The sequence below is a fragment of the Schistocerca americana genome, chromosome X (genome assembly GCF_021461395.2).
Source record: "Schistocerca americana isolate TAMUIC-IGC-003095 chromosome X, iqSchAmer2.1, whole genome shotgun sequence".
Lineage (NCBI taxonomy): Eukaryota > Metazoa > Arthropoda > Insecta > Orthoptera > Acrididae > Schistocerca > Schistocerca americana.
The window spans coordinates 188,558,651-188,583,864 of record NC_060130.1 but is presented as its reverse complement, the minus strand read 5'-3'; the positions used below and the strand labels follow the sequence as shown (position 1 = coordinate 188,583,864).

The following is a 25,214-nucleotide window of genomic DNA, read 5'->3' as shown; positions in this document are numbered from 1 at the left end:
TTTTCATAAAAATTGACATTTATTCACAAAATAATACTTCTTTCAACATCACCTTGTGACAAATATTAATGTCAGTGGTAACATTTTATTACAAAAAATTTTGTAACACTGAAAGTTATTCCATTACAAAAGACTGAATTCAGTCACTCATTCAACCATGTTTCAAACCATCTGTTTCCAACCTCCCTCATAGAAATCTGAGCACATTATCAGTTCTACTTTCCCCCCCTCCACAAAGATTGTGAAAACCAGATCTGATAAAAAGGGGGGGGGGGGAGACTGAGCTAATCAGAAAGACTACAATAGCCAGTGCAATAGGCCAGCCTTTGTAATACCAGTCTTGATCTTCTCATCAAGAATCCAACTAGTAACATGGTACATCACACTGCTCTTTCATTCATTTTACAAAGTCAGTTCCTTTAAAACAATGAGATGTTAGCAGGGGCACAATGGTAAGAGATGAGTTTTACATGGCTATGCATTTCAAAAATTAAAAAATTTGCTGGGCTACAGAGTACAAGTCAGTTACAACCATGACACTAGGAAATTTAGTACAGTGACAGTGGAGTAGGAATGGCCACAGTGCACAATAATAATACCCTTTTAACTTTAATCATGTTCACATAATTTGGATCCTTTGACATCTTATATTACTAACAGAATTTAATACTGTAACAATTATAGATAATATCAAATTTACTCATATTTTACATTTGTCTAATAAATAAAACAGACACACACACACACACACACACACACACACACACACACACACACACACACACACACACAATTTTAAAACATAAATATTTAATAGTAATGGAAGTAAAACAGAAACCAATGCACATCAGGGATTGAGGAGATTTGGAGTGTATATTGTTTCTTTCTGTTTCTCCTTGTGCTTTCATTTGAAAGTGGCTACACACACTTCATCATTCATGTATTTTTTGTTAAATATCTCACAATAAGATAAAACATGACAACTTGAACAGGATTCATCAGTTTCTGCCAATTTCATTTGCATGCCACGGCACTGCAAAACTTGGTGGGCATGGCACATACTGAAAAATATCCTTCAGCAGATTCAACCTGCCACCAACAATACTGACTAAAATTTGAATCAGAGAAACAAGTATCAAACTCAAGAATTAGGTTTTTATAATATATGGCTATAAAGTTGGTCCTCAAGGTAACTTTACATCACTAGTCATAATACTTTTTGTTTTTCTTTACACACAGTAGAAGGTACTTAATAGGTGACATTCGTACATTTTCAAAAATGCATTTCCTCCACCTTGCACATTACCATAAAATTCAATAAATACAAATATGGTGTTCGATAAGGCAAGATTATCTCTCTTCTTATACCGTATACTCTGCCATACCATTACTGTTTCAGTCGGTCATGAATATGTAACACTAAGCAGCAGAAGAAATAATGCGATAATAGAATTAAAACCACAGGGAACATAAAACTGGTGTCATGTTATATAGGCTCTTTAATACTTTCTGATGTCTGCTTTCGATCACTGAAATCAAAATTCAGAGAAGTGGTAAGACAAATTAATATATACTGTATATAACAGTAAGATAAATTATTAAAAAAACTAACAAAATAATTCTCAAACATGTCAAGAAATTTTATGTACCACCAAGTCTTCAATCTTTAACATATCAACTGCCACTCCTGTAGTGATGGCCATTTCACTGCCAGTCTAGTGGGCACACAGTGCAAGGCCCTTGCTGTGGCCACCGGCAACCTCTTGGCAGTCAATGTGTTAAACATGAGTGTTTTGCACAATCAGTCCCATATCTTTTGAACAAAATACTCTGATGCTACAGGTCTCTTACTGAGTAAGGTGGCACTGACTAAGTTGTTGGACTCATGTTTAGCTGCACAATGGTTCAGACTCTCCACCCAGTCATTTACATTTATGTTCTGCACAGTGTCTAAATCAAATGAGACGAATATTACATCCTCTACTTTGCAAAGAATACTGCCAATTTACTTTGCTATCCTTGTCCTATGCAACTTGTGTTCAGACTTTACCTTGTCATCAATGGGAGTTTTATCCTAATATTACTTACCTTCCTTCCTCACTCCAACATCATACTAAAGCAAATGTGGGGGGGGGGGGGGGGGGGGGGGGGCGCGTACTCAAGTTTTTAAATATGTTTATGTACAGAAAGAATATTCCATAAATACACTACTGGCCATTAAAATTGCTACACCAAGAAGAAATGCAGATGATAAACGGGTATTCATTGGACAAATATATTATACTAGGAATGGCATGCGATTATATTTTCACACAATTTGGGTGCATAGATCCTGAGAAATCAGTACCCAAAACAACCACCTCTGGCCGTAATAACGCCTTGATAAGAGCTTCAAGAGGTGACAAACATGTAACCAGTGGCACCCCATACCATCACGCCGGGTGATACGCCAATACGGCGATGACGAATACACGCTTCTAATGTGCGTTCACCATGTCACCAAACACAGATGCAACCATCATGATGCTGTAAACAGAACCTGGATTCATCTGAAAAAATTGCGTTTTGCCATTTGTGCACCCAGGTTCATCGTTCAGTACACCATCGCAGGCTCTCTTGTCTGTGATGTAGCATCAAGGGTAACTGCAGCCACGGTCTCCGAGCTAATAGTCCATACTGCTGCAAATGTCGTCAAACTGTTCGTGCAGATGATTGATGTCTTGCAAACGTCCCCATCTGTTGACTTAGGTATCGAGACGTGGCTGCACGATCCATTACAGCCATGTGGATAAGATACCTGTCATCTCGACTGCTAGTGATACGAGGCGGTTGGGATCTAGCACGGCATTCCATAATACCTTCCTGAACCCACCGATTCCATATTCTGCTGACAGTCATTGGATCTTGACCAACGCGAGCAGCAATGTCGCGATACGATAAACCGGAATCGCGATAGGCTACAATCCGACCTTTATCAAAGTCGGAAACGTGATGGTACGCATTTCTCCTCCTCACACGACGCATCACAACAACGTTTCACCAGGCAACGCGGGTCAACTGCTGTTTGTGTATAAGAAATCGGTTGGAAACTTTCCTCATGTCAGCACGTTGTAGGTGTTGCCACCAGCGCCAACCTTGTGTGAATGCTCTGAAAAGCTAATGATTTGCATATCACAGCATCTTCTTCCTGTCACTTAAATTTCGCGACTATAACACGTCATCTTCGTGGTGTAGCAATTTTAATGGTCAGTAGTGTATTAATGCTACCATAAATACAGAACCCAGTGATCACATTTTAGTATGCCAGGAGATGAAAGTAAATTTAAACTGATTTACACCTATCTGCACAACTGAATTACTAACAAGGGAGGTCACGACATTGGGATCACAGATTTTACTTCAAACTCTTTACATCTTTAGTAGGCAATTAACATAATGTGCAAGTAGTAAGGTGCACTACACAGCCAATGCTGAGAAAATCACAAGAGAAGTTTTCCGTTTTTATACTGTGGCTTATGTATCTGTGTGCAGGTGCTGGACATCAAGAGTTCATGGTGGTCAAGTGATATAGTGTTCCAGCTTTGTAGACAAATATGTATAAGGTGACAGCTGAACTCCCACTAAGACTAAATTATTAATCTATTTTTTTCCATCAGTGGTCATATTATTTAATTTATATGACATTTAAGAGGTCATGTAATGCAAAAAAAAAAACATGTATTTGCATCAAGTTTCAATTTATGTTTTCCATGTCTGGATGAGAGGTACCATCCTGCAACATGTGCTGTTGAGAGCACATCTGATGAGTAATTGTACATTACTCTTAAGGCCTGGTACATTGTGACTTACCATATTAACGATTGTGAATAACTTCACATAATTATTTACTGAGTTTCGACTTCGGCTTGCCAAGACTGTCCCTCATCCTTGAAAATTTAATTACAAATAGTAAATATCAAGTAACATATGAAATTCACTACAACTTCATTATAAAAATGTCATAAATTAAATAATGTAACCATTGGTGAAAAAGATCTAGGTTAAAAAATAAGTGTTAGCGGTATCTGAACATCACCTCGTCCACGACCCTCCTTGCATAGCTCTAACACTTACTGCTTGACCACAATGACTTCATATAGCAGGCACTTTCACTTTCATACACATACATAATAGACGTGTAAAACTTCTCTTGCAATTTTCTTAGAATTGCCAGAGTAGTGTGTCTTACTATATGCAAACTATGTGCAAACAATCAGCTTTAGAAAACAGGACGAGCAGTGACAACATGTTGCAACCGTAATGCGCTGTAGCACATTTGAAATATCAAGTGTCTAGAGGATTGAGCAACTCTTCACTTTTCCAGATGGAATGTGTGTGTTTTATTAGAGTGAGCTAGGCAGAAGGCACCGTCATCAGAATCACCATAGCAGATAACAGTTTTATTTCTTTGGTATATCAAGCAAGGTCTCGGTGTTCACTGCATGATGCGTCACATGCACTGGTAATAAAAAACAGATCGTCTTTTTCCCAACATGTCTGATGGTTTCGTGTGCAATAGTGCACAAATCAGTTAAGTTCAGCACAACATCTGCAAGTGGCCTGGAATAACACAACTCAAGAACTTTTTCCAAGCTGGCCTGCCATAGACGGAATATGTAACAGACATGGGCTATAATACAAACCGCTTAACAAATACCATCAATATAAATCTCCAAATTAAATATTAAAGAATTATGTGTGATGGCTGACAAATTATTTGACAGATCATCGAAGAAAATATGAATATTTCGCGATCAATGTGTGATAGCAATGCCAAAATATTTTCACAGACAAATTAAAATAGATAATGATTATCAGCTTTTACATGGAACAATTCATGTAAACCTAATCCTAGAACATTTGTCAACAGCTCATTTACACCATTCAGCGTTACATCACTGCAAACAAATGATTACATTACAAATGTAACACATTTACCCAAGTTTAGTATGATCCTTAATGCAAGACAACCTATTTTCTTAATTATAAAAGACGCACCTTTTTTAACATATTCTGACTAATCAAAATTACAGACTGTCAATAAAACAAAGTATCTGCCTAAAAAGTTAACATTATTACACCTATTTTAAAGTTATGCCATTTAAGGACTGTCTACATTATGATAACACATGGGGAAATAAAATAAACAAAAACAAATAATTTACATTAATTTTGATCTTCACTACCTTTTAGCTTACTAAGGCTGTCATCCACATTATCACTATTTTGAATAACCATCATTATCCTAACAGCACAGCTACAAAATTTGTATCTTTGTAGTTACAAAGATTTGGTTGTTTCTTCTTAATGTTGTGATTTCTGAGGTTGTGGTTATGATTATAGACAGAGACCTGACAACATAGCATTATTTGTTCCTGAATAGTGTACACAATGGACTTCACTTTTATACTAATGTGAGAATGTAACAATTTCTCTTGCTTCTAAACGCAATGTCTGCCTGCCACTCTCTCATTGGCTGTTAGAACCAGCAGCTGATACATCCCCTTCTGTACCCAACATACCTCACAGTGAGCATCAAAAACATGACTGTAGGAAACATTCAAGTACACCATTGGCCCTTATCCAGAATTCTACTGTCTCCTGTAGAAATGTCTACCATTGTCGAGTATTTGTCCAATTTCAAAGTACAAATGGAGTCAGGCTAACTGCAGTTTAAATGTAATAGATGTTCATAAAAAGCGAAAGTATGTGGTACAGATTCCCAATGTTGGCAGGATGACAAAATCTGCTGCCCACACGCCACCACTCCCCCACCCACCCTCCCGCACTCATCATAGTTATGTAATAACAGCAACTAATTCATAACTAAAAGAGTGCAATCACGATTCAGTCCAATTCTCAAACTTTCATTTGTCCCATGATCTAGTGATACCTGTTGGAGCTATCTCCACAAAAGGTCCTGCCATCATAATTTATTCTCATGGTAACTATTACAGTCACTTCAATAGAATTTATTTTACTTATTAGGCATTTAATACTGGAATAATTTTCTTTTCTGTTTCATCTGAATATTACCACATGATTAAAAGCTGGTGACATTTTTACCTGATATTCTAATATGTGAACAGTAACCAAAATTCCCATTTGCAATCCACTTGGCAAACAATCTCACACACTCCTAAAGAAACCAAATATTGGCATGGGTTCAAAATCAACTTTTTTTTAAGGGCAGCATTTTCAGCTTTGAATGTTAGCTTTACTTAAAAAGCACCATAAACATTTGTATACAGTATCCATAATAGTACAAGTATGAAAACTTATTTTTCTTTTCTTCTGTGTTTAACAAAATTATCAAATTGTAATCAGAACAGTAGAGTGGTGTAGTGGCTAGTTCACAGTTTCTTGCATATTCCATGTGTTAGTGCTGTGCGAGGGAAATGTCGTGATAATTCGAGCAAGGCCCATACTGCATTGAGTGCTGCAGCGTACTGGGAAATTTCGAGCTAGATGAAACAATATAGTTTGCCCAGCCCTAGCTTCCTGAATTCTTCAAAATACACCTGCTTGGGACCCCAATAGCCAAACCTTCATCCATAAATATGGGAAAACCCCTGTATTAAGCTATTGAACAATGTAAAAATGTTGAACTATGCAGTGATAGCTTAATATGCGATAGCAAGATGACCCTATATTTATTGAATAAATTTATTAACCAGTTTAATGGGCAATGTATCCTCTCGCTGTAGACAAAAATTTTATTTTATTTGCATGAAAAATGTTTTCTTCCAGGATAAAGGAAGACAATACAACTTTTTTTCCTCCAGGAACTTTTAGCATTCTTACGATGTGCAATACTAACCAAGATAAAGATTGATGATGCCAAAGGCTGGTAGTTTGGTAAGCACACTTTCAGAATCAAATTAATCTATCTTTCATTATAATATGTAACAAGTAACATGAATTCAAACTGAAGTCAAGAGAAATTATGTTCAAAACATATTGGAATGCCTAATATACAACCAAACTCACAATGGAGAGAGAGAGAGAGAGAGAGAGAGAGAGAGAGAGAGAGAGAGAGAGAGAGGAGGAGGAGGAGGAAAAAAACACCTAGCAATGCACTGTTCTGAAGGTAGTGTAGTACTTTTTCCAAATAAAACTGAACTTAAATATCAGAAAATTAAGCTTACACTACCAGACATTCAGTGGGGAAGTTGAATTGCCTACCTATCTTTCTCTTCCCCCCCCCTCCCCCCCTCCCACCCAACCGGCCACACACACCTTTGACACCCCCTCCCATACAGTTTTGTTGCAGATGCTAATTACACTTACCGGTAAAGCACATAGTGCTGTATCATGAAGAAAATATCAAATATCACGGAGAAAAGACCCAGCCCAAATTTTGTAGGATCTCCAAATATCGAATTCCAGTCATCTGGAAATTAAAAAAATATTTTACTGACAATGCTTTGATATAATCAGAACAAACTAAAATTCAAGGAGAAAGGTATGACTTATTTTAAAGTACAGCATGGTGCATAGTAATGCTTATACAACAAATAAATAACATATTTACTGTAGTTGTAGGCATTAAAAATCATTTGCAGCATGCTCAGCATTCCTCCAGTGAAATCCAGCAAGATGTTTCCAATGCTCCACCCCACTGTGCTCTTGCGTTTGTAGTTCATGTAAGCCTATAAAGAGATTTTCCATTATGTACGTAACCAACTTTTAATTTATTCAGTATCATGAAAAAAGAATCAAATTTATTTTATACACAAAGTACATACTGAATTACTGTCATATAAAAGTAGTTTTAAATGGCTAAAAATTGAAGCACATTGGTGATTAGTGCGCAGTAAAGAATAGCTCACTCTTAACAGTTTTAATTCAATCTGCTGGCAGTTTCAGAGTAGAACAACACAAAAAAGTCATCAAGCTTAATCTTTCTTGGAATATTTATTTACACAAGAATTACACTTCATCAGAGTGTCAGGGTGTGTGTATTCAGCCACCAGAACCCACTGATAGTGAGGAGAATGAAATATAACCACACTACAGTCCATAATGGACCCACAACAAATATTAGTTGGTCGGGGGAGGGGACCAAACAGCAAAGTCATCGGTCCCATGAGCTAAGGTGGCAAAAAGCACGGAGGAACAACACAAACAGTACAGTCCAGCTAGGCAGTGGGAAAATGGGCAAATAAAGAGGTAAAAGGAATGTCAGGGACATGTTTTGGGGCACCAGCACAGCCACCGATTCTTCTCAATCCCCATGCCATACCGTGAGCACAACAACGGGGACAACACCAGAGAAAGGCAACACAAGAAAAGGGGAAACAAAACGGCATTAAAGTCCACACAAAAATGTAGGAAAGAGGGTGAGACAACATGCCACTTTATTTATTTATTTTTTCGGCACAAGAACAACTCAGGTCATAAGTGCCAATGTCATAACCTTAAACACCAATAAGTAAAAGAAGTTTAAAGTGACTATATATTAAGCCCAATCAATGAAAGGGAAAAAGAGCTTAAAGCAAGGAATTCCCCATGGAGAAAGGTTTACAAAATACACCGTACAGACAGTGGAGGTCCCAAATCAAAGATTAAATGTCCTTCACCATATTGCTACAACGGATACAAAGTAGAATGTGATCAACAGCCCATGCACGGTTCACTAAAATGGCAGATAATTCAAATAGTAAACACATTGGATTGTAAGCGGTTACAAAATGGGCATTGGGTCAGGAAATGGCGAACCGTCAAAAGTTTATGACAATGAGCCCAAAGTGGTCGGATATCACCACGTAACATACGGCAATGGCTAAAATGACAGTGCCCAATACACAACCTAGATAAAATTATCTTCTTGCAATGAGAGGGCCAAGAAGACATTGTCCAAGCCATTGGGAGAGGTTTAATTCCTGTGAAGAGAAGACCAGTGGTGATGTCAAAGTGACACCATCTGCTGACAGATGGCAACACAGTTATCATCCAAAGGAATGGAAGAGCTAGCAGACCGAGATAGGAGGACTGCAGCCTTGGCAGCAGCAGCAGCAGCCTCATTTCCCCACCAGACTGACGTGACCAGGAACCCACATGAACATCACAATGGCTTCCTAAACAGACAGCAAGTGGACGCTTTCTTTGACTCATTCAACTAAGGGACGGACTGTGTACAGCACAAGGAGGCTCTAAAAGCCCCCGAGAGAATCAGAGCATATGATAATTAAAAACCCTGTGTCACAAAATGTACCCCGTGATCTGGTAGAGAGCAAAGAGCTCTGCTGTAAAGAAATCTCGCAGAGTTCTGGAAGGTGATACCGAAAATGGTCGGTGCCAACACACAGTCGGTCTTAGAGCCATTCAGTGCCCATGAAAGAGTTAGCACTAAGTTGTATGCTAAGGTTGACAAACTTACAGCAATAGATCCAATCCTGAGTAGTTTCCTTGGAAAGTGAATGAAGTACAAGATGAACGTGGGCCACCACACAAAGCCAAGGCAGCGAAGGGTTCACACCCATCAGGAACATGGCAGGTAGCGTGAAGTTAAGTTGCCGGAGCAGTTGCCGAAAGTGAACTTCCAGGATGTAACAGGAGGAGGTCGCACCCCGTATTGGCGTTCAAGGGAGACGTCAAAACAGGGGGCACAGAATGGGTGGTCGGGCATGGAAGACAAACGAAATGCATATCCATTGAGGAGGACATCACATCAGTATGACAGTGGTAGCTCGGCAGCTTATGCAGAGGACTCAGCGGAGCTAGTTTAAAAGCACCAGTGGCCAACTGTATTCCAGGATGAGGGATTGCGTTAAGACAGCCTATGCTGGATGGGTGTGCAAAGGAATAAATGAAACACCCATATTCTAGTTTCAACGGGATTTGTATCAATGGAGGAGGGTGGCCCAATCTGTTTCTCAGGAATTACTGCTTAGGACACGCAGTACACTGAGGGACCGCATACAGCATGTGGTCAGGTAAGACATGTGGGAGAACCAAGAAAGTTTCCTATCAATCATGAGCCCCAGGAATTCGAGGCATCGCTGAAGATGCTGCTCAAGGAGACAAATTCGTGGAGAACTGCAATAGATCTCAAAGTCATCGACAAAAAGGGGTGGGAGACAGTCTGTAATAGGGTTAACGGTTATAGCGAAGAGGACAGAGCCTTGAGGCACCCCGTTCTCCTGGATAAAGGTGACCAACAAGGCTGAACCCACACGTACATTGGAAACTTCATCTTTTAAAAATTCTTGGAGGAAATGGGGCAGGTAGTGTCTCAAGCCCCATGTGTCGAAAGTATGGAGGATACCAGTCCTCCAGCAGGTCTCTCAGGCTTTCTCCAAATCAAAAAGATAGCCACAGTCTGGTAGTTCCGCAAAAAACCATTCATGGTACGGGTTGAAAAGTGATGAGATGGTGAACAGCATAACGGTGTGCGCAAAAATAACATTTTGCAGTGGTTCGAAACTCGAGCCACTATACCAGCTGGCCATGAATCATACATTCCATTACCTTGTAAACACACTTGGTGAGAGAAATGGGACAGTAGCTAGATGGAAGTTGTTTGCCTAACTGGTATGACACACTCTTCATGCTAGTATCTGGGAAATGAGCCATCTGCCCAAATGTGATTGTACATATGAAGGAGAAAGTGTGTGCCCACAAGAGAAAGGTGCTGCAACATCTGAATGTAAAAACATCATCCAGCCCTGGGGCAGCAGATCAGGATGAGGTGAGAGCACAGTCAAGCTACCTCATAGTAAAAGTGGAATTGTAGTAGTCATGATCCTAAGAGGACAAGGATACTACCCAAGTGACCTCCACTCATTTCTGAGGGATAAAGACAGGGTGATAATGGGTGGAGCTCCAAATCCCCACAAAATAGTGGCCCAAGGTGTTGGAGATAGCAACAGGATCCATAACAACATCATCTGCTACTGTCACAGGACGTGTATTAGGGAACAAACCCTGGGCCCATAGAACCAAAAGAGGTTGCCCCCACATAACAGAAGAGGGAGTGAAACTGTTGAAAGACTTAACAAATAAAATCCAGCTAGCTTGTTTGCTACCACCAAAGAATGGGCAACAATGTGAACCTAACTGTTTATAACCAATACAGTTCACCATCGTAGGATGACTGTTACAAACATGGAGAGCACATCTCCGTGTGCGAATTATGTCACTGCACGTCTCAGCCCACCAGGGGACTGGACATGGCACAGTAAAGAAGAGATGTGAGGTATGGAACATTCCGCAGGTGAAAAGATGATGTTCATAATGTACTCTACGTGGCCATCACAACTGGGGAATGTTTGTTAAAGGGCAACAGGGAGGATTAAAGTCTCCAATCAGCCTTAGGGAGCTGCCAATTGCGTTTGCATGCAGGTGGGGAGTCAGCAAACAAATAGTGCACAGGAAATGCTCATTCGAGTACGTGTCAAAGAACAGACCACTCGAGACAATGGGCAAATTGAGCAGTGCAGAACAATAGGTCCAAATGGGGATAGGTGTGAATGGAGTCCAAAAGAAATGCGAGTGCTCCAGTCTTAAGACAGATGAGGCTGAGTTGGTTGAGGTCAGACAAAAGGTAACTTCTCAGACAGGTTCTCGAAGGGCCCCAAAAGGGATTGTATGTGTTTAAGTCGCTGAGAAGCAAAAAAGTAAGGGAGCTGACCAATAAGCTGAAATAAGTCTGCCCTGTTGACAGCAAACAGCAAAGGGATGAAGACGTTACAAAGAGAAAAGGTGAAACTAGGAAGGAAAATGTTGACTGCAGCAGCTTGCAGCTGGGTGTTCAATGAGATGGTTTGGCTATGGACATCATCCCAAATGAGCAGCTGTTCAAACCCAGAAAAAAAAAAACAATGTGTTTTGGAAAGATCTTTGGCGCGGGGGCATTTACACTACATATTTTCATAAATATGAACTAGAATTTCATGAAATGCAGCATAGTAGCTTCCGAAGGACCGAAATCGAGATTGCAACACACTTTTGTCAGCCAATCACAGCTTACGTCATGTGATCTTGCCACCAAATGCAGGCAGATATTCAGAGCATAGGACACGTGATGTAGTCAGGCAATACCAACATCACTGTTAAGTAGTGTGAATGCACAAACAAGAAAAGTTTATGCTTTAAATTAATATATGGTTACCTACAGTATAGGTACAAGAAAAGTTCAGCTTTCACATATAATACTGGTCGTCAAAAAGTTTTTACCGTTTCTTTTTTCCGAGGGTGTGGTTACGCAAGATCCTAAGAGTACAGCTTAAATTGCAGCAGCTGAATTTATAAATTTCAGCTGCTGCGCACCAAATATCTCTTGGGTTACCTGGCTTAGTACATGTTCCATTGAGCAATTTGACTTTCCAATAGAAACGTCAAGTGAAACTGCTTAAGTACTCACTTCTAATCAATTTTTTAAAGGATAATTATACTTTCTGTTAATCGCCTTGCTGCATTGGTAACACCAGTCTCTGTCAGACCACCGAAGCTGTCGAGCTTGGTTAGCATTTGGATAGGGGGTCTGCCAAGTGCTGTTGGCAAGCAGGGTGCACTTAACACTTTGAGGCAAACTGAGGAGCTACTTGATTGAGAAGTAGCGGCTCCAGTCTCGCAAACTGACAACAGCCAGGAGAGTCGTATGCTGACTACATGCCCCTCCATATCCACATCTGGCGACACCAACAGGTCAAGGATGACACAGTGATCGGTCAGTACCGTTGGGCCTTCTGAGGCCTGTTTGGACAGAGTTTAGTTTAACTATATTTTTTTGCCATCATTATTGCACAATTTGTAATCTATAAAAGAACCAAAATAAATATGAGAAACCAATCTTGAAACTTAGTCTTTTTTAGCTTGTGTTAGCATTTAAGATATATCAAACACAAATGTGCCACTGAAATTTTAAATAATGGCAGAAATGGCTGGTCTTCTGGCTGAAATTTTTTTGAGTAGCTGATCCTAAGTGTTAAGTTTTGAATGAGAGTCTAACGCTCTATGATTTAAGAAATTTATCACACATTCTCACATATAACACAACTGAACTTGCAAAAAAGGAAACTTACTTGGAAAGTAACTCTTCTCAAACCACCATTCACATTATTTTCCCCACAACCTACTACAAACAAACAGTTGCGATGTCACGCTCATCGAAACAAAGCCCAAAAGAAAGATGCATTGAAAGCAGTTTGTTGTTACAAAGTACTGCACAGGCTTCGACAGATTTTGCAGTCAACTGTGTTTTGCGGTTGTAAATGGTACATTTTCCCTGTGACTGAAGTTTCATTTTGGTGTTATTTTCTTTTTTATGTTCTATTGCTGCAGTTTTAATCTGCAGTAGCAAGCTAAAGTAAAATTCCCCTTTTGCCCATCTGCAACTCGACATGTCTTCTTTATGGTAAGTAAAAATTTAACTTAAAATTACAACTATGAAAAATCTCTGAATTGTAAAAAAATTCCTGACTTTTTCCTGGATTTCTCCCAGATGAAAATAAAAAAAAAAAAAATGCCATTTTTTCCCAATATTTCTCGGAGGGAAGGGTGGGGCAGAAGGGAAGGAGTGGGGACAGGGGAGGGAGGGGCAGGAGGAATGAAATGCAGCCAGGAAGGAAGAATGGGCCGCAATAGCTCAGGGTCCAATGTCCGCCGCACACAAACTGTGAGCCTCCTCAGGCGCCACAACAAATAAACGGCACTTTCCTTCATTTTTAGATTATTGTAGCCTCTGGTGGTATGTAGCATTAATAATAGGGCAAGATACTATGATTTTCAATAATGACACAGCCCGCATTTCTGATACCAATTTATTGTAGAGTACCAAATATATTTAGCATTCTAATACTATGAAGTTCCTACAACCTACATAATTCCTCTACAAAAATCAGTACAAATCTGAGAAACAGATTCACATAAAAACTATCAAGTGTCTCATTCAAGAGGTCCACTTTTTATGGTTGCTTTCAAGCTTATCCCGTAATGCAAAACTACTGAAAAGCCTCCACAACATGGTTCTACATCATTATTTTATGAAGAAAATACATGCTTATAGAGTAAGAAAAGACAAGAAGCTGGGTAGTACATCTGTTGTCAGGTAAGACCTGACAAGTTGTTGTGAATGAGGAGAAAGTGTTAATAACTAACGAGTGTCGACTTGGTCCCAGCAAATGTGGACATTGGCCAAAAATGAACCAGAAACAAATGCAAATTAAACTGCTACCCTGTAACCATCAGTATGTGTGTGCATATTTTAAAAAAAAAGTGCAAATGTACATAATGTTTCACATTAAAAGACTTTATTAACAAACTGTATTTATGTACTGCCACCGTACACACCATAGGAGGAAAGAAGCTTCAGTTTAGCAGACACTGATGTTTTGGACCCTCTACAGAACGTATAATATGATTTCTCAGTGTCAACGTGATCACTAAAAACCAGACAGGGGCCTGAAGATGGGGTGGAAACTGGTTGTGCAAGAATGAATCACGTAAATACACCTGATGTGTTATCTGTACTACATAAAAGATACAGTAATAGCTGTTGTCACAATATCCCATAGAAGAGTTATGTAGAGAAATAATATTTAAAATACTTAAAAGACAGAAGAAAATATTAAATACAAACAATGCAAACCCCTCTCTCACTGTCACACTCATTCATTCCATAGGAGAAAGTATCCCTACTACACAGTAAAGTTAACACTGATTTAAAACACTACAAAGAAGCCTTTCACAGTTTCTGTTTATTACCAGAAAAATTTAACAACTCACCTGTGGAACATATTTTATAAGAGTAATAGCCAGTTTAACGTAGGAACAATAATACAGAAAGTCAAGCCAAGTAATGACCAACGTAGCTGCAAGGATTACACTTATGAACAAGAAAAGTGCAAATATGCCATGTATAACCCGTGCCGTGATGGAAACTGTTTGGTCACCTCGCTGTGAATGAAGAGAAAACATTGTCATGAGAAACTTATATGAAATGTATTTCACTAATGTGGACATTAAAATAAAACAAAAGAGAAATAGGAAGACATCACTTCACTCTAAGATTAAGCATCATACAGTATAGTACTATGCTTAATATTTACGTAATGCAACCAGATAACTTCATCTGGGTTATGACATACAACTCAACTAAACTCTAGTTATAAATTACTTGCTCACCCAACACTAGTATCTCCCACTATAGCACAGACCATTTGTTATTTATTCAGAAAACAAAACAATAATGATAGTTGAGGTACGACAGAAATAGCTAAGATGGAGAAAGCTTTCAGTCACGCAGGAAAGGAAATGGAATAGGTCTAGCAGTTTCAAAGCTAGCCTGGCACATACATTGCTTCCACAGTGACTTTTCTTTTCCTCTTTCACATTTTCCACACTTCCTCATCCCCTGATGGAGAATAAAATGAAATCCTAATCTTCAGTGTTTCTATTACTTTCTTTTGGTATCATTAACTACACTTCCATATTTTTTCTGCGGAGGAGACTCTCTTAAAATACACTTATTTGTGTGTACATTTTTCTGTTTGTGTAAATAGTATTAATAGTAATTTAAAAATGAATTCGAGGACCAGAGTCACAAAGTTTGAAAGTGTGCAGTTTATATATCATATCCAAGAACTTACATTAGGAAGATGATATAGTCCGAGGTCATGGGGCTGCAATTAAAAAATTTAAAGCACTTCATTGAAATAGACATTTCTGATGAGAGGCATGAAATATTTCATTGGTAGTTTGTTTTCAACTTTTATTTCCCCATATATACATGTAACCAGTTATCTTCATGAACTGTGTTAATAAGACCAAGAACCAATCGTGCACAGAGTTGGAGGAGAGAGAGTTACATTGGAAATGGTAATGTCAACAAGGCATGGAAACATATGATTCTCAAAAAGTTGTGAACAGTGCTGTCATCAAGTAGCAACAGCACATCTGATACAAATAATGAAACAGGTGAAGTGGGAAAGAGCAATAGCGCAACTTCACCCTGTTCTTTGGAATACCAATACAACAAGAAGGTATAGAAAATCATCAACAAATATACAGAGAGTACTGCTAAGCACTGTGTAGAGACATGGGACATGAAGGGACAGAGGCAGGGGAAGAGGCTACTGGCGCTGAATTACATGTTCAGGGAAGAAGTGTTAGCATTTCAAGGGTGAATAATGCAAAGAACAATAGAATAAGGGATTACGTGAGCCAGCATGACAATAACTGAAGTAACAAAACAAAACACCTATTCAGGCTTGGTCATCTAGAAGCGGTGGGTGACAGTTGGAAATATTAATTTGGAAATTGTCTGTACATGGGAGAACAAAGAGGACACTTAGAAAATGGAAGGAGCATATCCTTAAGGCAACAGTGACCAGAGGCTTCTAGTAAGGAGACAGGCTGAATGGCAAAATGTGGAAAACTGGCAGCAAGAAATGACAAAAATGATAAACAACACTAGCACTGTGACACACACTACTCATCAGACATAATCTATTATAATAGGTGGCTTTCACCATACACATTTCTTATACAGTGAAGAACAGCATCTTTATTTCTGTCCTTGTGCCACTTCCTGCTCCTCTGAAAAATGTACCAGTTTTCTTCCCCATAGGTAATAACATCTGAAAACAGAGTCTAAATACTGGTACTGATAACATAAATCCTTAGACATTCTTAGAAAATATTAAAAACTATGCAATTTCATTCCTCTCTAACTAACACACATGAATATATACGAAATACCCATGTCAAGTACAACATAAAAATTTCTGGCAAAATATACAACACAAATTAGGAAGTTCGTTAGCATCTGAAGAGCACCTGATGTCATTCTCCTCAGTGTCTAACCTTACCTGAATCTAAAAACTCTCCAACTAAGTGCTTTGTATCTTATCCAGTCGCTTTTCCTCGATTTTGTTCCTTTGTAATATGTTAAGTTTGTGCTTCCGACAGAAAAAAATTCAGTGTAAAGTTTATTGGCCCTATCTCAGACACTTACACTTGGTGGGGGCTTATCTTCATTTAACTCCATTTCCTTTCTGACATTACTATTATTTTTCAGCTATGTCATGGCAAGACAAAGTCAACTGTAATGAAGTGAAGTACTTACTTCATAGATGAAGCACTGAACTATGGTGATGAAAGTCGCAAATGATGCGTGAAGGGCAAATACGATGTCATTTACTTGTACAGGATTCAGTCCTTTAGGATAAAGTTTGAAGTATTCCTCCTGGAAAAATTTAACAGGTTACTGTAAAGTACAAATACCGATGCAAAAAGTTTAGTGAAACAACATTTACCGTTATTAAAAGCACAAAAAGATATAACAATTATTTAAATGTGGTCAAAGATTCCAGCTAACTTGAAGCAAACTCTGATGTGAAACGTATCACTGTCCACACACTTTTACTTTATGCATTCCTGATGAACAGCAGTGAGCAAGAAAGGAATCTCAGCACTTCAAATAAATTATGAGCCTGTACCAGCATCTTTAATCAAACAACCATGACTTAGTAGACACCAAAGCACAGTTGGATGCTGTAGTTTACACATTTTGCGTGAAAATAAGTAGTACATGTCTTACTATCGTGAAAAATGATACAACATTAAAGAGGTGGAAACATGTCACCAACTCCGCACAGTTTAGTGTTCTCAGTGGGTCTTCCTTCCTGTTCTTCCCTTCAATGAACAGTGAAGTATGCAAACTATACTAAAGCCTCATTTTAAATTTATATTTCCCTAAAACTCCCACCCACTATGACAAGCTGCTGCATGTATTAATCTGCAATTAAATAAATGCAATGTGCAGACTATTTTCTACTCTACAATGAAATTTGCTGCAGATAACAATATTATTATTGCTCAACAATGATAAGGAGATGTGCTGTAAAATTATTCTGTGTCTACAAAGCTTCACAGTTTGGGAAACACGTGCTTGAAATTATGGACAAGAATCTGAAGGAAACAACGCACGACACCTTATAATGAGTGAACATTTTTTTGAGGTAATGTTAGTTAAAAAATAGATATAATCCTAACCCTATGGTGTTCCTGAAAACAAAGTATTTAAATTCCATGTTGGAATATTTTTTAAAAAACTGTTACACATATAGCTTTCAGCCAAAAGCCTGCTTCAGCAAAGGACACACACACACACACACACACACACACACACACACACACACACACACACACACACACAGAGAGAGAGAGAGAGAGAGAGAGAGAGAGAGAGAGAGAGAGAGAGAGAGAGATATGATATGTGTGCATGAGATATGCTTAAGGATTTGGCTGAAAGCTGTAATGTGCAACAGTCTTTTCATTGTGCCTGTCTGCTACTCAATTGGGTCACCTCTGTGGTGAGTAGAACTTGACCTTTTCCTAATATTGTCAGTTTCTAAAAACTACTTAAGTGATGGTCATGGTGTACCAGCATTACAGCGTGTTAATCTATAATTAAAATTAAACTGAATAAGTTACTGCAAATGCCAGTTCTGTAATCTAGAAACCATTAAGTAGGTTAATAATGACACCAACTGTGAACACTCGATAATTTACTGTGCACTTTTCTGTATTATTTTAGTAATTTCATTGAAAATATGGAAAAATGAATTAAGAGAATGTAGGCATAACAGACATATGTTCTCATAAAAAAAAAGAGCACGGATCTATTTTAGAACAAAAGTATTAAAAGAAATGAGAAACGGCCTACCTCCACCTCAGGAATCCAATACAGACCGCAGTTGAAAAGTGAATATAAAATAAAACCAAGTATGTTCAATGACAGAAAGTCAAAATTGAGACCCACAACACTGGAAAAAAAAGGAAAACTCTACAATAGGTGCGAACACTGCACTACACTTTGAGATGTAAACAATGTAACATCAATTTGCAAAATAATGGAAGAGAAATACATATATTAAATAATTCATAACAAATGAGAAGGCAATGGCAGTTCTATACTCTGCCCATGTCTCTGAGACTACTTGACGAACAGTACATGCCCTTAATGAGCAAAGAATACTCACAAAACATGTTGCAATGCCAATTATTAAATAATATTGACTTCACTAAAAAAAAAAAAAGGGGGGGGTTGGACTTCGATAAAAAATAAATAAATAAAAGTAAATAAATGAAGCAATACTGCAATTCAGAATTTAATTAAACATCTAGAAAATATGTGCCTGAGTGAAGTAGCTCGAAATGGAAAGGACAAAGGTTCTACCAACGGAACTTTGGCAAAGCTTATTATTTTTCTGCGCCCCATGTCCATTGTGCTTCAGACATATCCACTTATCAAAACTATTACGAAACAAATGTTAACTCAAGGTAGTTACTGTTGCTTTCCATTTCCCATTTAGAAATATTTTGTATGTCTCAAAGCACTACACAACAATAAAAGCAAAAAGCTGTGTCAGGCCAGTTACAAAGGCTTATATGCCTTATCACAAAACTCCCATAACTAACTCAAACTCACAATCTGAATGGTTTTCATGAATTTCCTACAACACTTGGCTCCTGGTACATAAAAGCGGGAATTGAACCTCAGAAACCTTTTCTTTCTACCATTTTTGTTACGTTGAAGGGGAAGGCAACACAGTATGTTATCAACAAGAAATTATAGTATGCCTCCGTTTACGAATTGCCATTTTTAATGCAATGTATTGTACCAGAGAGGTACAGTGAACTCTAGATCACTTAAATATGCTCAGCAGTAGTAGCAACAATATTTTATTAATAATGCTTACCCTTCTTACACAACGAAATGATTTAGCAGAGGAAGGGAGGGAGGGAGGGAGGGAGGGAGGGACAGTGGCAGGAGGTTCCATAGAAGCCTTCACCAGTTTATTCGAACATTTTATGCAATAGTCACACGATGTTCTCATTAAGGTATCAATCTTAATTTTTACTGTGATGAATATTAGACTCACCTCTTCCTCTTCCAATTAATGTATATTTGTGGATAGAAAGATATCGACCAAGCTGCAAAATATACCCATCCAACAACAATGCTGGCATGATAAAGGAAATCTGAATGCTGAATAGTGAGCCTCACAAAGGCTTCAGTTACACTGGGAAAAAAAAGAGAAAAAAAAATGGCCAACGTCATTCACAACTGAGCAATTTATGTAAGCACTAACAGATTTTATATTTTCCATTATGTACTAGACAGCATAAGAATATGCAGAAAAGCTATCAAAGGTATTAAAAGATCTAATATTATCAGCCACCTTTAAAATTACTAATTACTAGTAGTATCACAGGATAAGACACAAACACAGTTTTTGGGGGTTATTATAAACATTTATAGAGGTTGGTAGGTTATGGGCGATTGGCTGAAGGTGTTTGCTCACGAAAGCAGAGATTCTCTCATTAGGGGCACTGTAATTGGCAACAAAGGGGTGTCCTGGGTGAATGAGTTTATGGAAGAATGCAGAACATAGCAGTGCGAGGAGGGTTGGGAGAAGAGAGGGGGGGAGGGGGGGGGGGGAGAGAGAGAGATATTCTGGAATGTTAACAGGGGGTTGTTCAGGGGAAGTGGGGGTGGATCACGTAAGGAGCAACGAAGACGCTAACACTAGCTTTGGGATGAGTCTTGTAGGGTTGGCTTAGAAAGAGTGTTTCCACTGGAGGGACCAGAAGGAGAAGAGAAGGTCCTGGGTGGTTGAATTTGGGAGCAGGGCAAAAGGTAAGGCCTTTGGAAAGGACTGATACTCTATGGGACTAAGGCTTTTGGAGGAAAGGTTCAAATCTGTGTTTTGGGTATGTTTACACTCTGGATTGTGTATGGTGATGGAAAGGAATTTCCAAGGGTGTGATAAATATAGGAGCTCAGCAAGGCAGGGTTTGTGGGCTATGAGGGGATGGAGGAGAGGATTGGGGGGCTGTTTTAGAGTTGGTGGATAGTGGTAGTCCAAGGAGGGAGTAAGAGGCAAACAGGTGGGAGAGTATTTTTTGAGGTAGCGTTGTGCCTATTACTGAAGTTCTTGGAGGGTAAGAGTTTCGTTGTAAAAGATGGGATGCTGAAATTGGGTACTGCAGAGCTGGTGAATTTTACAGGTGGAGAGGAAGGAGGTTTGGGCCTCATGCATCCCGAGATGGGTAATTTGATGGTAAGGTTCATTTGTGAGGGTTTCCATGATCTAGGCAACAATACACAAACAGTATGTGGAACTGGGTTCTGGCAAGGGATAAGGAAAGAGAGGAGAAACATGAATCCATGGTAGAGGACAAAAGAAGCGTAATGATGTGAAAAAAAGATGAAACAAAAGAAGTATGGGGCCCCAGCAGCCAGAGACGTTGGTCTTGTGTGTGAATTTTCTGGTTTAGAAGGTCTTTTGGCCGAAGGCTTAATGTATAGTAGTCTTTCTAGTGCCTGTCTGCGACTCAACGTCTCTTCTTTATGGTGGGTAGTAATCAATCCTTTCATAATATTGTCATACTGAGGAGTATGTGTGACTCAACACTCAGAAGAGAAGAAAAAAAACCAATTCATATAATATGCAGACAGATGGATGTATGTATGATAACCTTCCATCTTATACATGGACAAGAAAGGCCATAAAAAAGCAATGGCAAGTTAAGGATAATTGATTACAATTTAAGACCCTAAAAAAGCAAATATAATGGTACAGAAAAAGTGTTACACTGCATGGAGTTAATCTGAGTGTACAATGAAACTTTATTTCTGAAATATCAAACTACATTCAGCCAGCTATTTTAGTTCATTGTACCACAAGTTCACAGCATCACACAGGCAGTTAAGGGTTCAAATGGCTCTGAGCACTATGGGACTTAACATCTGAGGTCAGCAGTCCCCTAGACTTGGAACTACTTAAACCTAACTAATCTAAGGAAATCACACACATCCATGCCCGAGGCAGGATTTGAACCTGCGACCGTAGCAGTCACAGTCGCGCGGTTCCGGACTGAAGCGCCTAGAACCACTCGGCCGCCGCAGCCGGCACACAGGCAGATAGAAGTATTCTACTGGTAGTTATACTCACTCAATTAATGAGCTAGATGTATTTGCTGCAACAAGTGCTCGACCAACGTCCACAGCTGTCACATTCACAGTCCATGCCTCAGATACATTCCCTTCAATAACAGTTATGGTGGATGGATAAATGTATACCAGATCTGCATGATCTGCAGAGATTTCAATAGTTGCATTTTCAGGTGATTTCCTACAGTCATATGAATGAAACATTAATAGTTAATCTCAATAAAGCAATACAAGTATCTATTATTTTTAAACACTGTTGGAGAAAAAGTAAACAGAAAAGCAGCCAAATGTGTTAAGTAATATCTTACTGAAATATGATTATAGCAAAGTTCTTTAAAGATATACAGAAAGGATGGTGGGAGGTGGGGACGAGAACCTAAACTTTTTATTGACAAAACTATTGTCAGTTAATGTTTTCATATAGCATAGAATTTTGTCTACTTCAGAAAGCAAATATAAAACTGAGGTGACATATGTAAGAGTGGTTCTCACATTTGGGCACAAAAACCAGTCTATACAGAATGTTTTTTTCTGGTTCTGTATCAAATATCCAGTGGTGAGAGTACAAAGTAGTGGACAGTTTCACCAACATTAATCTAATGTAAGACACAATTCATATACTTGATCCATTCTGTATCAACAAAGACATTTTGGAACAAATCTGGTAAAGACACACTTGAGTCCAAAAAATTACCAAGAACACCAAAATAATGTCTGAAGCTTCACTAAATTCAGTAATTATAATTTTACTAGTTTCTTTTTCTTTCCAGTTGTCATGATTATAGAATGGAATGCAGCCTCATCTTCATCAAATAAAATTTCAAGAAAATTGTGATATGCTATATACACAGCAATATTACTTATCATCAACCCAAATTATCTCTTGCACAAAAATAAATAACATATTGTGCAGCTCTATGGCACTTTTGTCTCATTTGTACTGCAGCCTGAGGTCTAACTTAGGTTGAAAGGTGACAATCTAATTACGAGTTGGCGAAGCCAATGAATGTTAAAGCCAAATAAACATTGTGGGAACAAATTAACTGTTAGTGAAGCCTAATGTTTACTTCTGTGCCATACTGAAATATGCAAAATAGGTAGGGGGTGGCAATAAGCAATTTTACCAAATATCATTGTATAAACATCTTGTAAGTGATAGTTGAGCAGCAAAAGAGGGAGTCTGAACAGGAAGGAGTAAAACATACTTTACATGAAAATTGTAATATTACCAAAAACTATAACTAATGTCTACATGGATTCTTCTTGCATATTATGGAACTCCACTGAAGGTGCTAATACATTATTCCTATAACCCACAAATAACACTCTTCACCAAAATTAACCACAGTGACATTTACAAGAACACCCAATTTTGCAAAGAATGATGTATTTTGAATACAAATTAAATTGCTCCACTTTTTTTATAAGATGAACTAAATAACAAAAATCCAAATGACCCATACTAACACACAATCATGAGCAAGTTATCAGTTTAGTAAAGTATGTTGTGCAGATTACAAGTAATCACAAACAGTGGAACTGGAATGCAATATACCAATATGAAAAATTAAATTCAAAATATTAGATAATAGGAGGATGTCAAATTTAGTCTTATTTCCATTTTGCTTCAGGTCTCTTCTTTTGCCATTTGTGACAGTATCATTTTTTGCAGATTCCTGACAGTAACTAAATGTGAAGTGAATATCGTTCCATAGCTGTGACCTTTGATACAGAATTACCGATATCACTGTGGGATGCCTTCATATAATCGATGTACAAGCTGTCCACATTTATGTCATATTAGTCTTTCCACATACCAATTGCTCCACTTCAATACGAGCAATTTCTTTAATTTTACAGTAACAAACATCATGCTTGTGATGTACTTTAATCTCTGCTTTTTTCAAAATTTGATTAAAATGTTTCCATTTCTTCGCAGAAGAAACCTGCAATCTCTTATTTAACTATATTTATCTTCATCAAACATTAACACATTAAGAAAGAGATGTACACGAGACTGAAAAGTACATTTACTCACTTTAGGGACAGAAGAATACTAGTAGATGCCCCTTTCAACAGAGTCAGATCTTGTGGGGTGAACTGAAGCTCCAATGATGTACAGGAGCCGTCTGTAAGCAAAATTATGTGTACAGTTCACCAGATTATTAATGAATGTATTCCATAAAACAGTAAGACTGAAGATGACTTACATGGTGCTACTGCAGCAAGCAGAAGAATAAGCACTTTCAGCATTTTAGCCTGCATCAGGTGCTGCAGAAAAAATGTGATGATTCTACCTAAAACACAGTGAAAGACCATATCTGTAAAGAGAGTCTTCTCTACATTTATGTCTCCTTAGGAATTAGCAAATAATGTAGTCATAAATGAGAAGTTTAGTTTCAAAGAACACACACATGTTACTGAATTTTTGAACTGTTCATTCAAACGCAAATGTATTCTTATAACAGTAACATTTATGCCAGTACTCCATGCAGATAATCATAAAGCTCTTACTTCCAGTAGTGAAAGTGAATGTGAACTAAAATAATGAATCAGTAATACCTATATCAACGAAAAATAAATATGAAGTACACTTGTGCGAGATGGGTTTAATGTACCAGTTACTTTACACATAATTCACAAATGTCTGCCTTTTTTGCCTTCTTTTTCTCTTACTCTCATTCACTCAGGAAGACTATGATACAGAAATACCTCATGAAATGCGTAAAGTCAAATTCCATAGCAGTATGTCTGTAAGTTTTCTACACGCAATCAACAATGTCATTTGATTTACTGCATGACATACAGTTGCATCATAACATCGACCACGAATGAATTTCATTCTATCACAATTACAACTCTACAAACACCTTCTAAATAAAAACTTCGATTATTTTATCTTGCAACATTCAATAACAGTAGGCTATAGGAGACGCATTCGTTTCTCGTGTTAACGTTTGATTCATTTCAACACACGATGCTTAACGCTTACTACACTCATATTATATGCACTGTTCTGTGAATGTTATTTTACTTTGCAAATGTACTAAACATTAACAAGAAAGTGCTGTTGCTGAACTGTCGACAAACTCACTCACTTGCCACAAGCGCCTCATGAGTCTGACTACGTTTGTTTGGTGCAGCTACTATTTGAACACCCACCTCCTGTTTTCTCTTTGCCGAAGTTGTGCGACTTCTCACGAGTGAA

The 25,214-nt window shown here is 38.2% G+C and overlaps 1 protein-coding gene across 1 annotated transcript; it reads right to left on the bottom strand.

Moving 5' to 3' along the window:
- Positions 1-25,195, bottom strand: LOC124556825 (cystinosin homolog). The gene is made up of 11 exons (XM_047130839.1): positions 25,105-25,195; positions 24,217-24,303; positions 24,045-24,135; positions 22,008-22,187; positions 19,932-20,072; positions 18,713-18,812; positions 17,111-17,230; positions 14,770-14,940; positions 7,574-7,691; positions 7,330-7,432; positions 1-1,529 (listed from the first exon to the last, which is right to left on the bottom strand). The coding sequence occupies exons 2-11, from the start codon at positions 24,269-24,271 to the stop codon at positions 1,487-1,489; spliced, it is 1,122 nt and encodes a 373-aa protein (XP_046986795.1). The 5' UTR covers positions 24,272-24,303; positions 25,105-25,195; the 3' UTR covers positions 1-1,486.
- Positions 25,196-25,214: the final 19 nt, after the last annotated feature.

What these genes read in the sequence shown, in the direction of transcription:
- LOC124556825 (XM_047130839.1), bottom strand. Translation starts at nt 24,271, where the DNA reads ATGCAGGCTAAAATGCTGAAAGTGCTTATTCTTCTGCTTGCTGCAGTA. An exon ending in TTCAGTGCTTCATCTATGAA is followed by an intron (nt 14,941 to 17,110) that starts GTAAGTACTTCA and finishes CTTCATTCACAG; the next exon opens with CGAGGTGACCAAACAGTTTC. An exon ending in CAGCACTATGTGCTTTACCG is followed by an intron (nt 1,530 to 7,329) that starts GTAAGTGTAATT and finishes TTTTGATTTCAG; the next exon opens with TGATCGAAAGCAGACATCAG.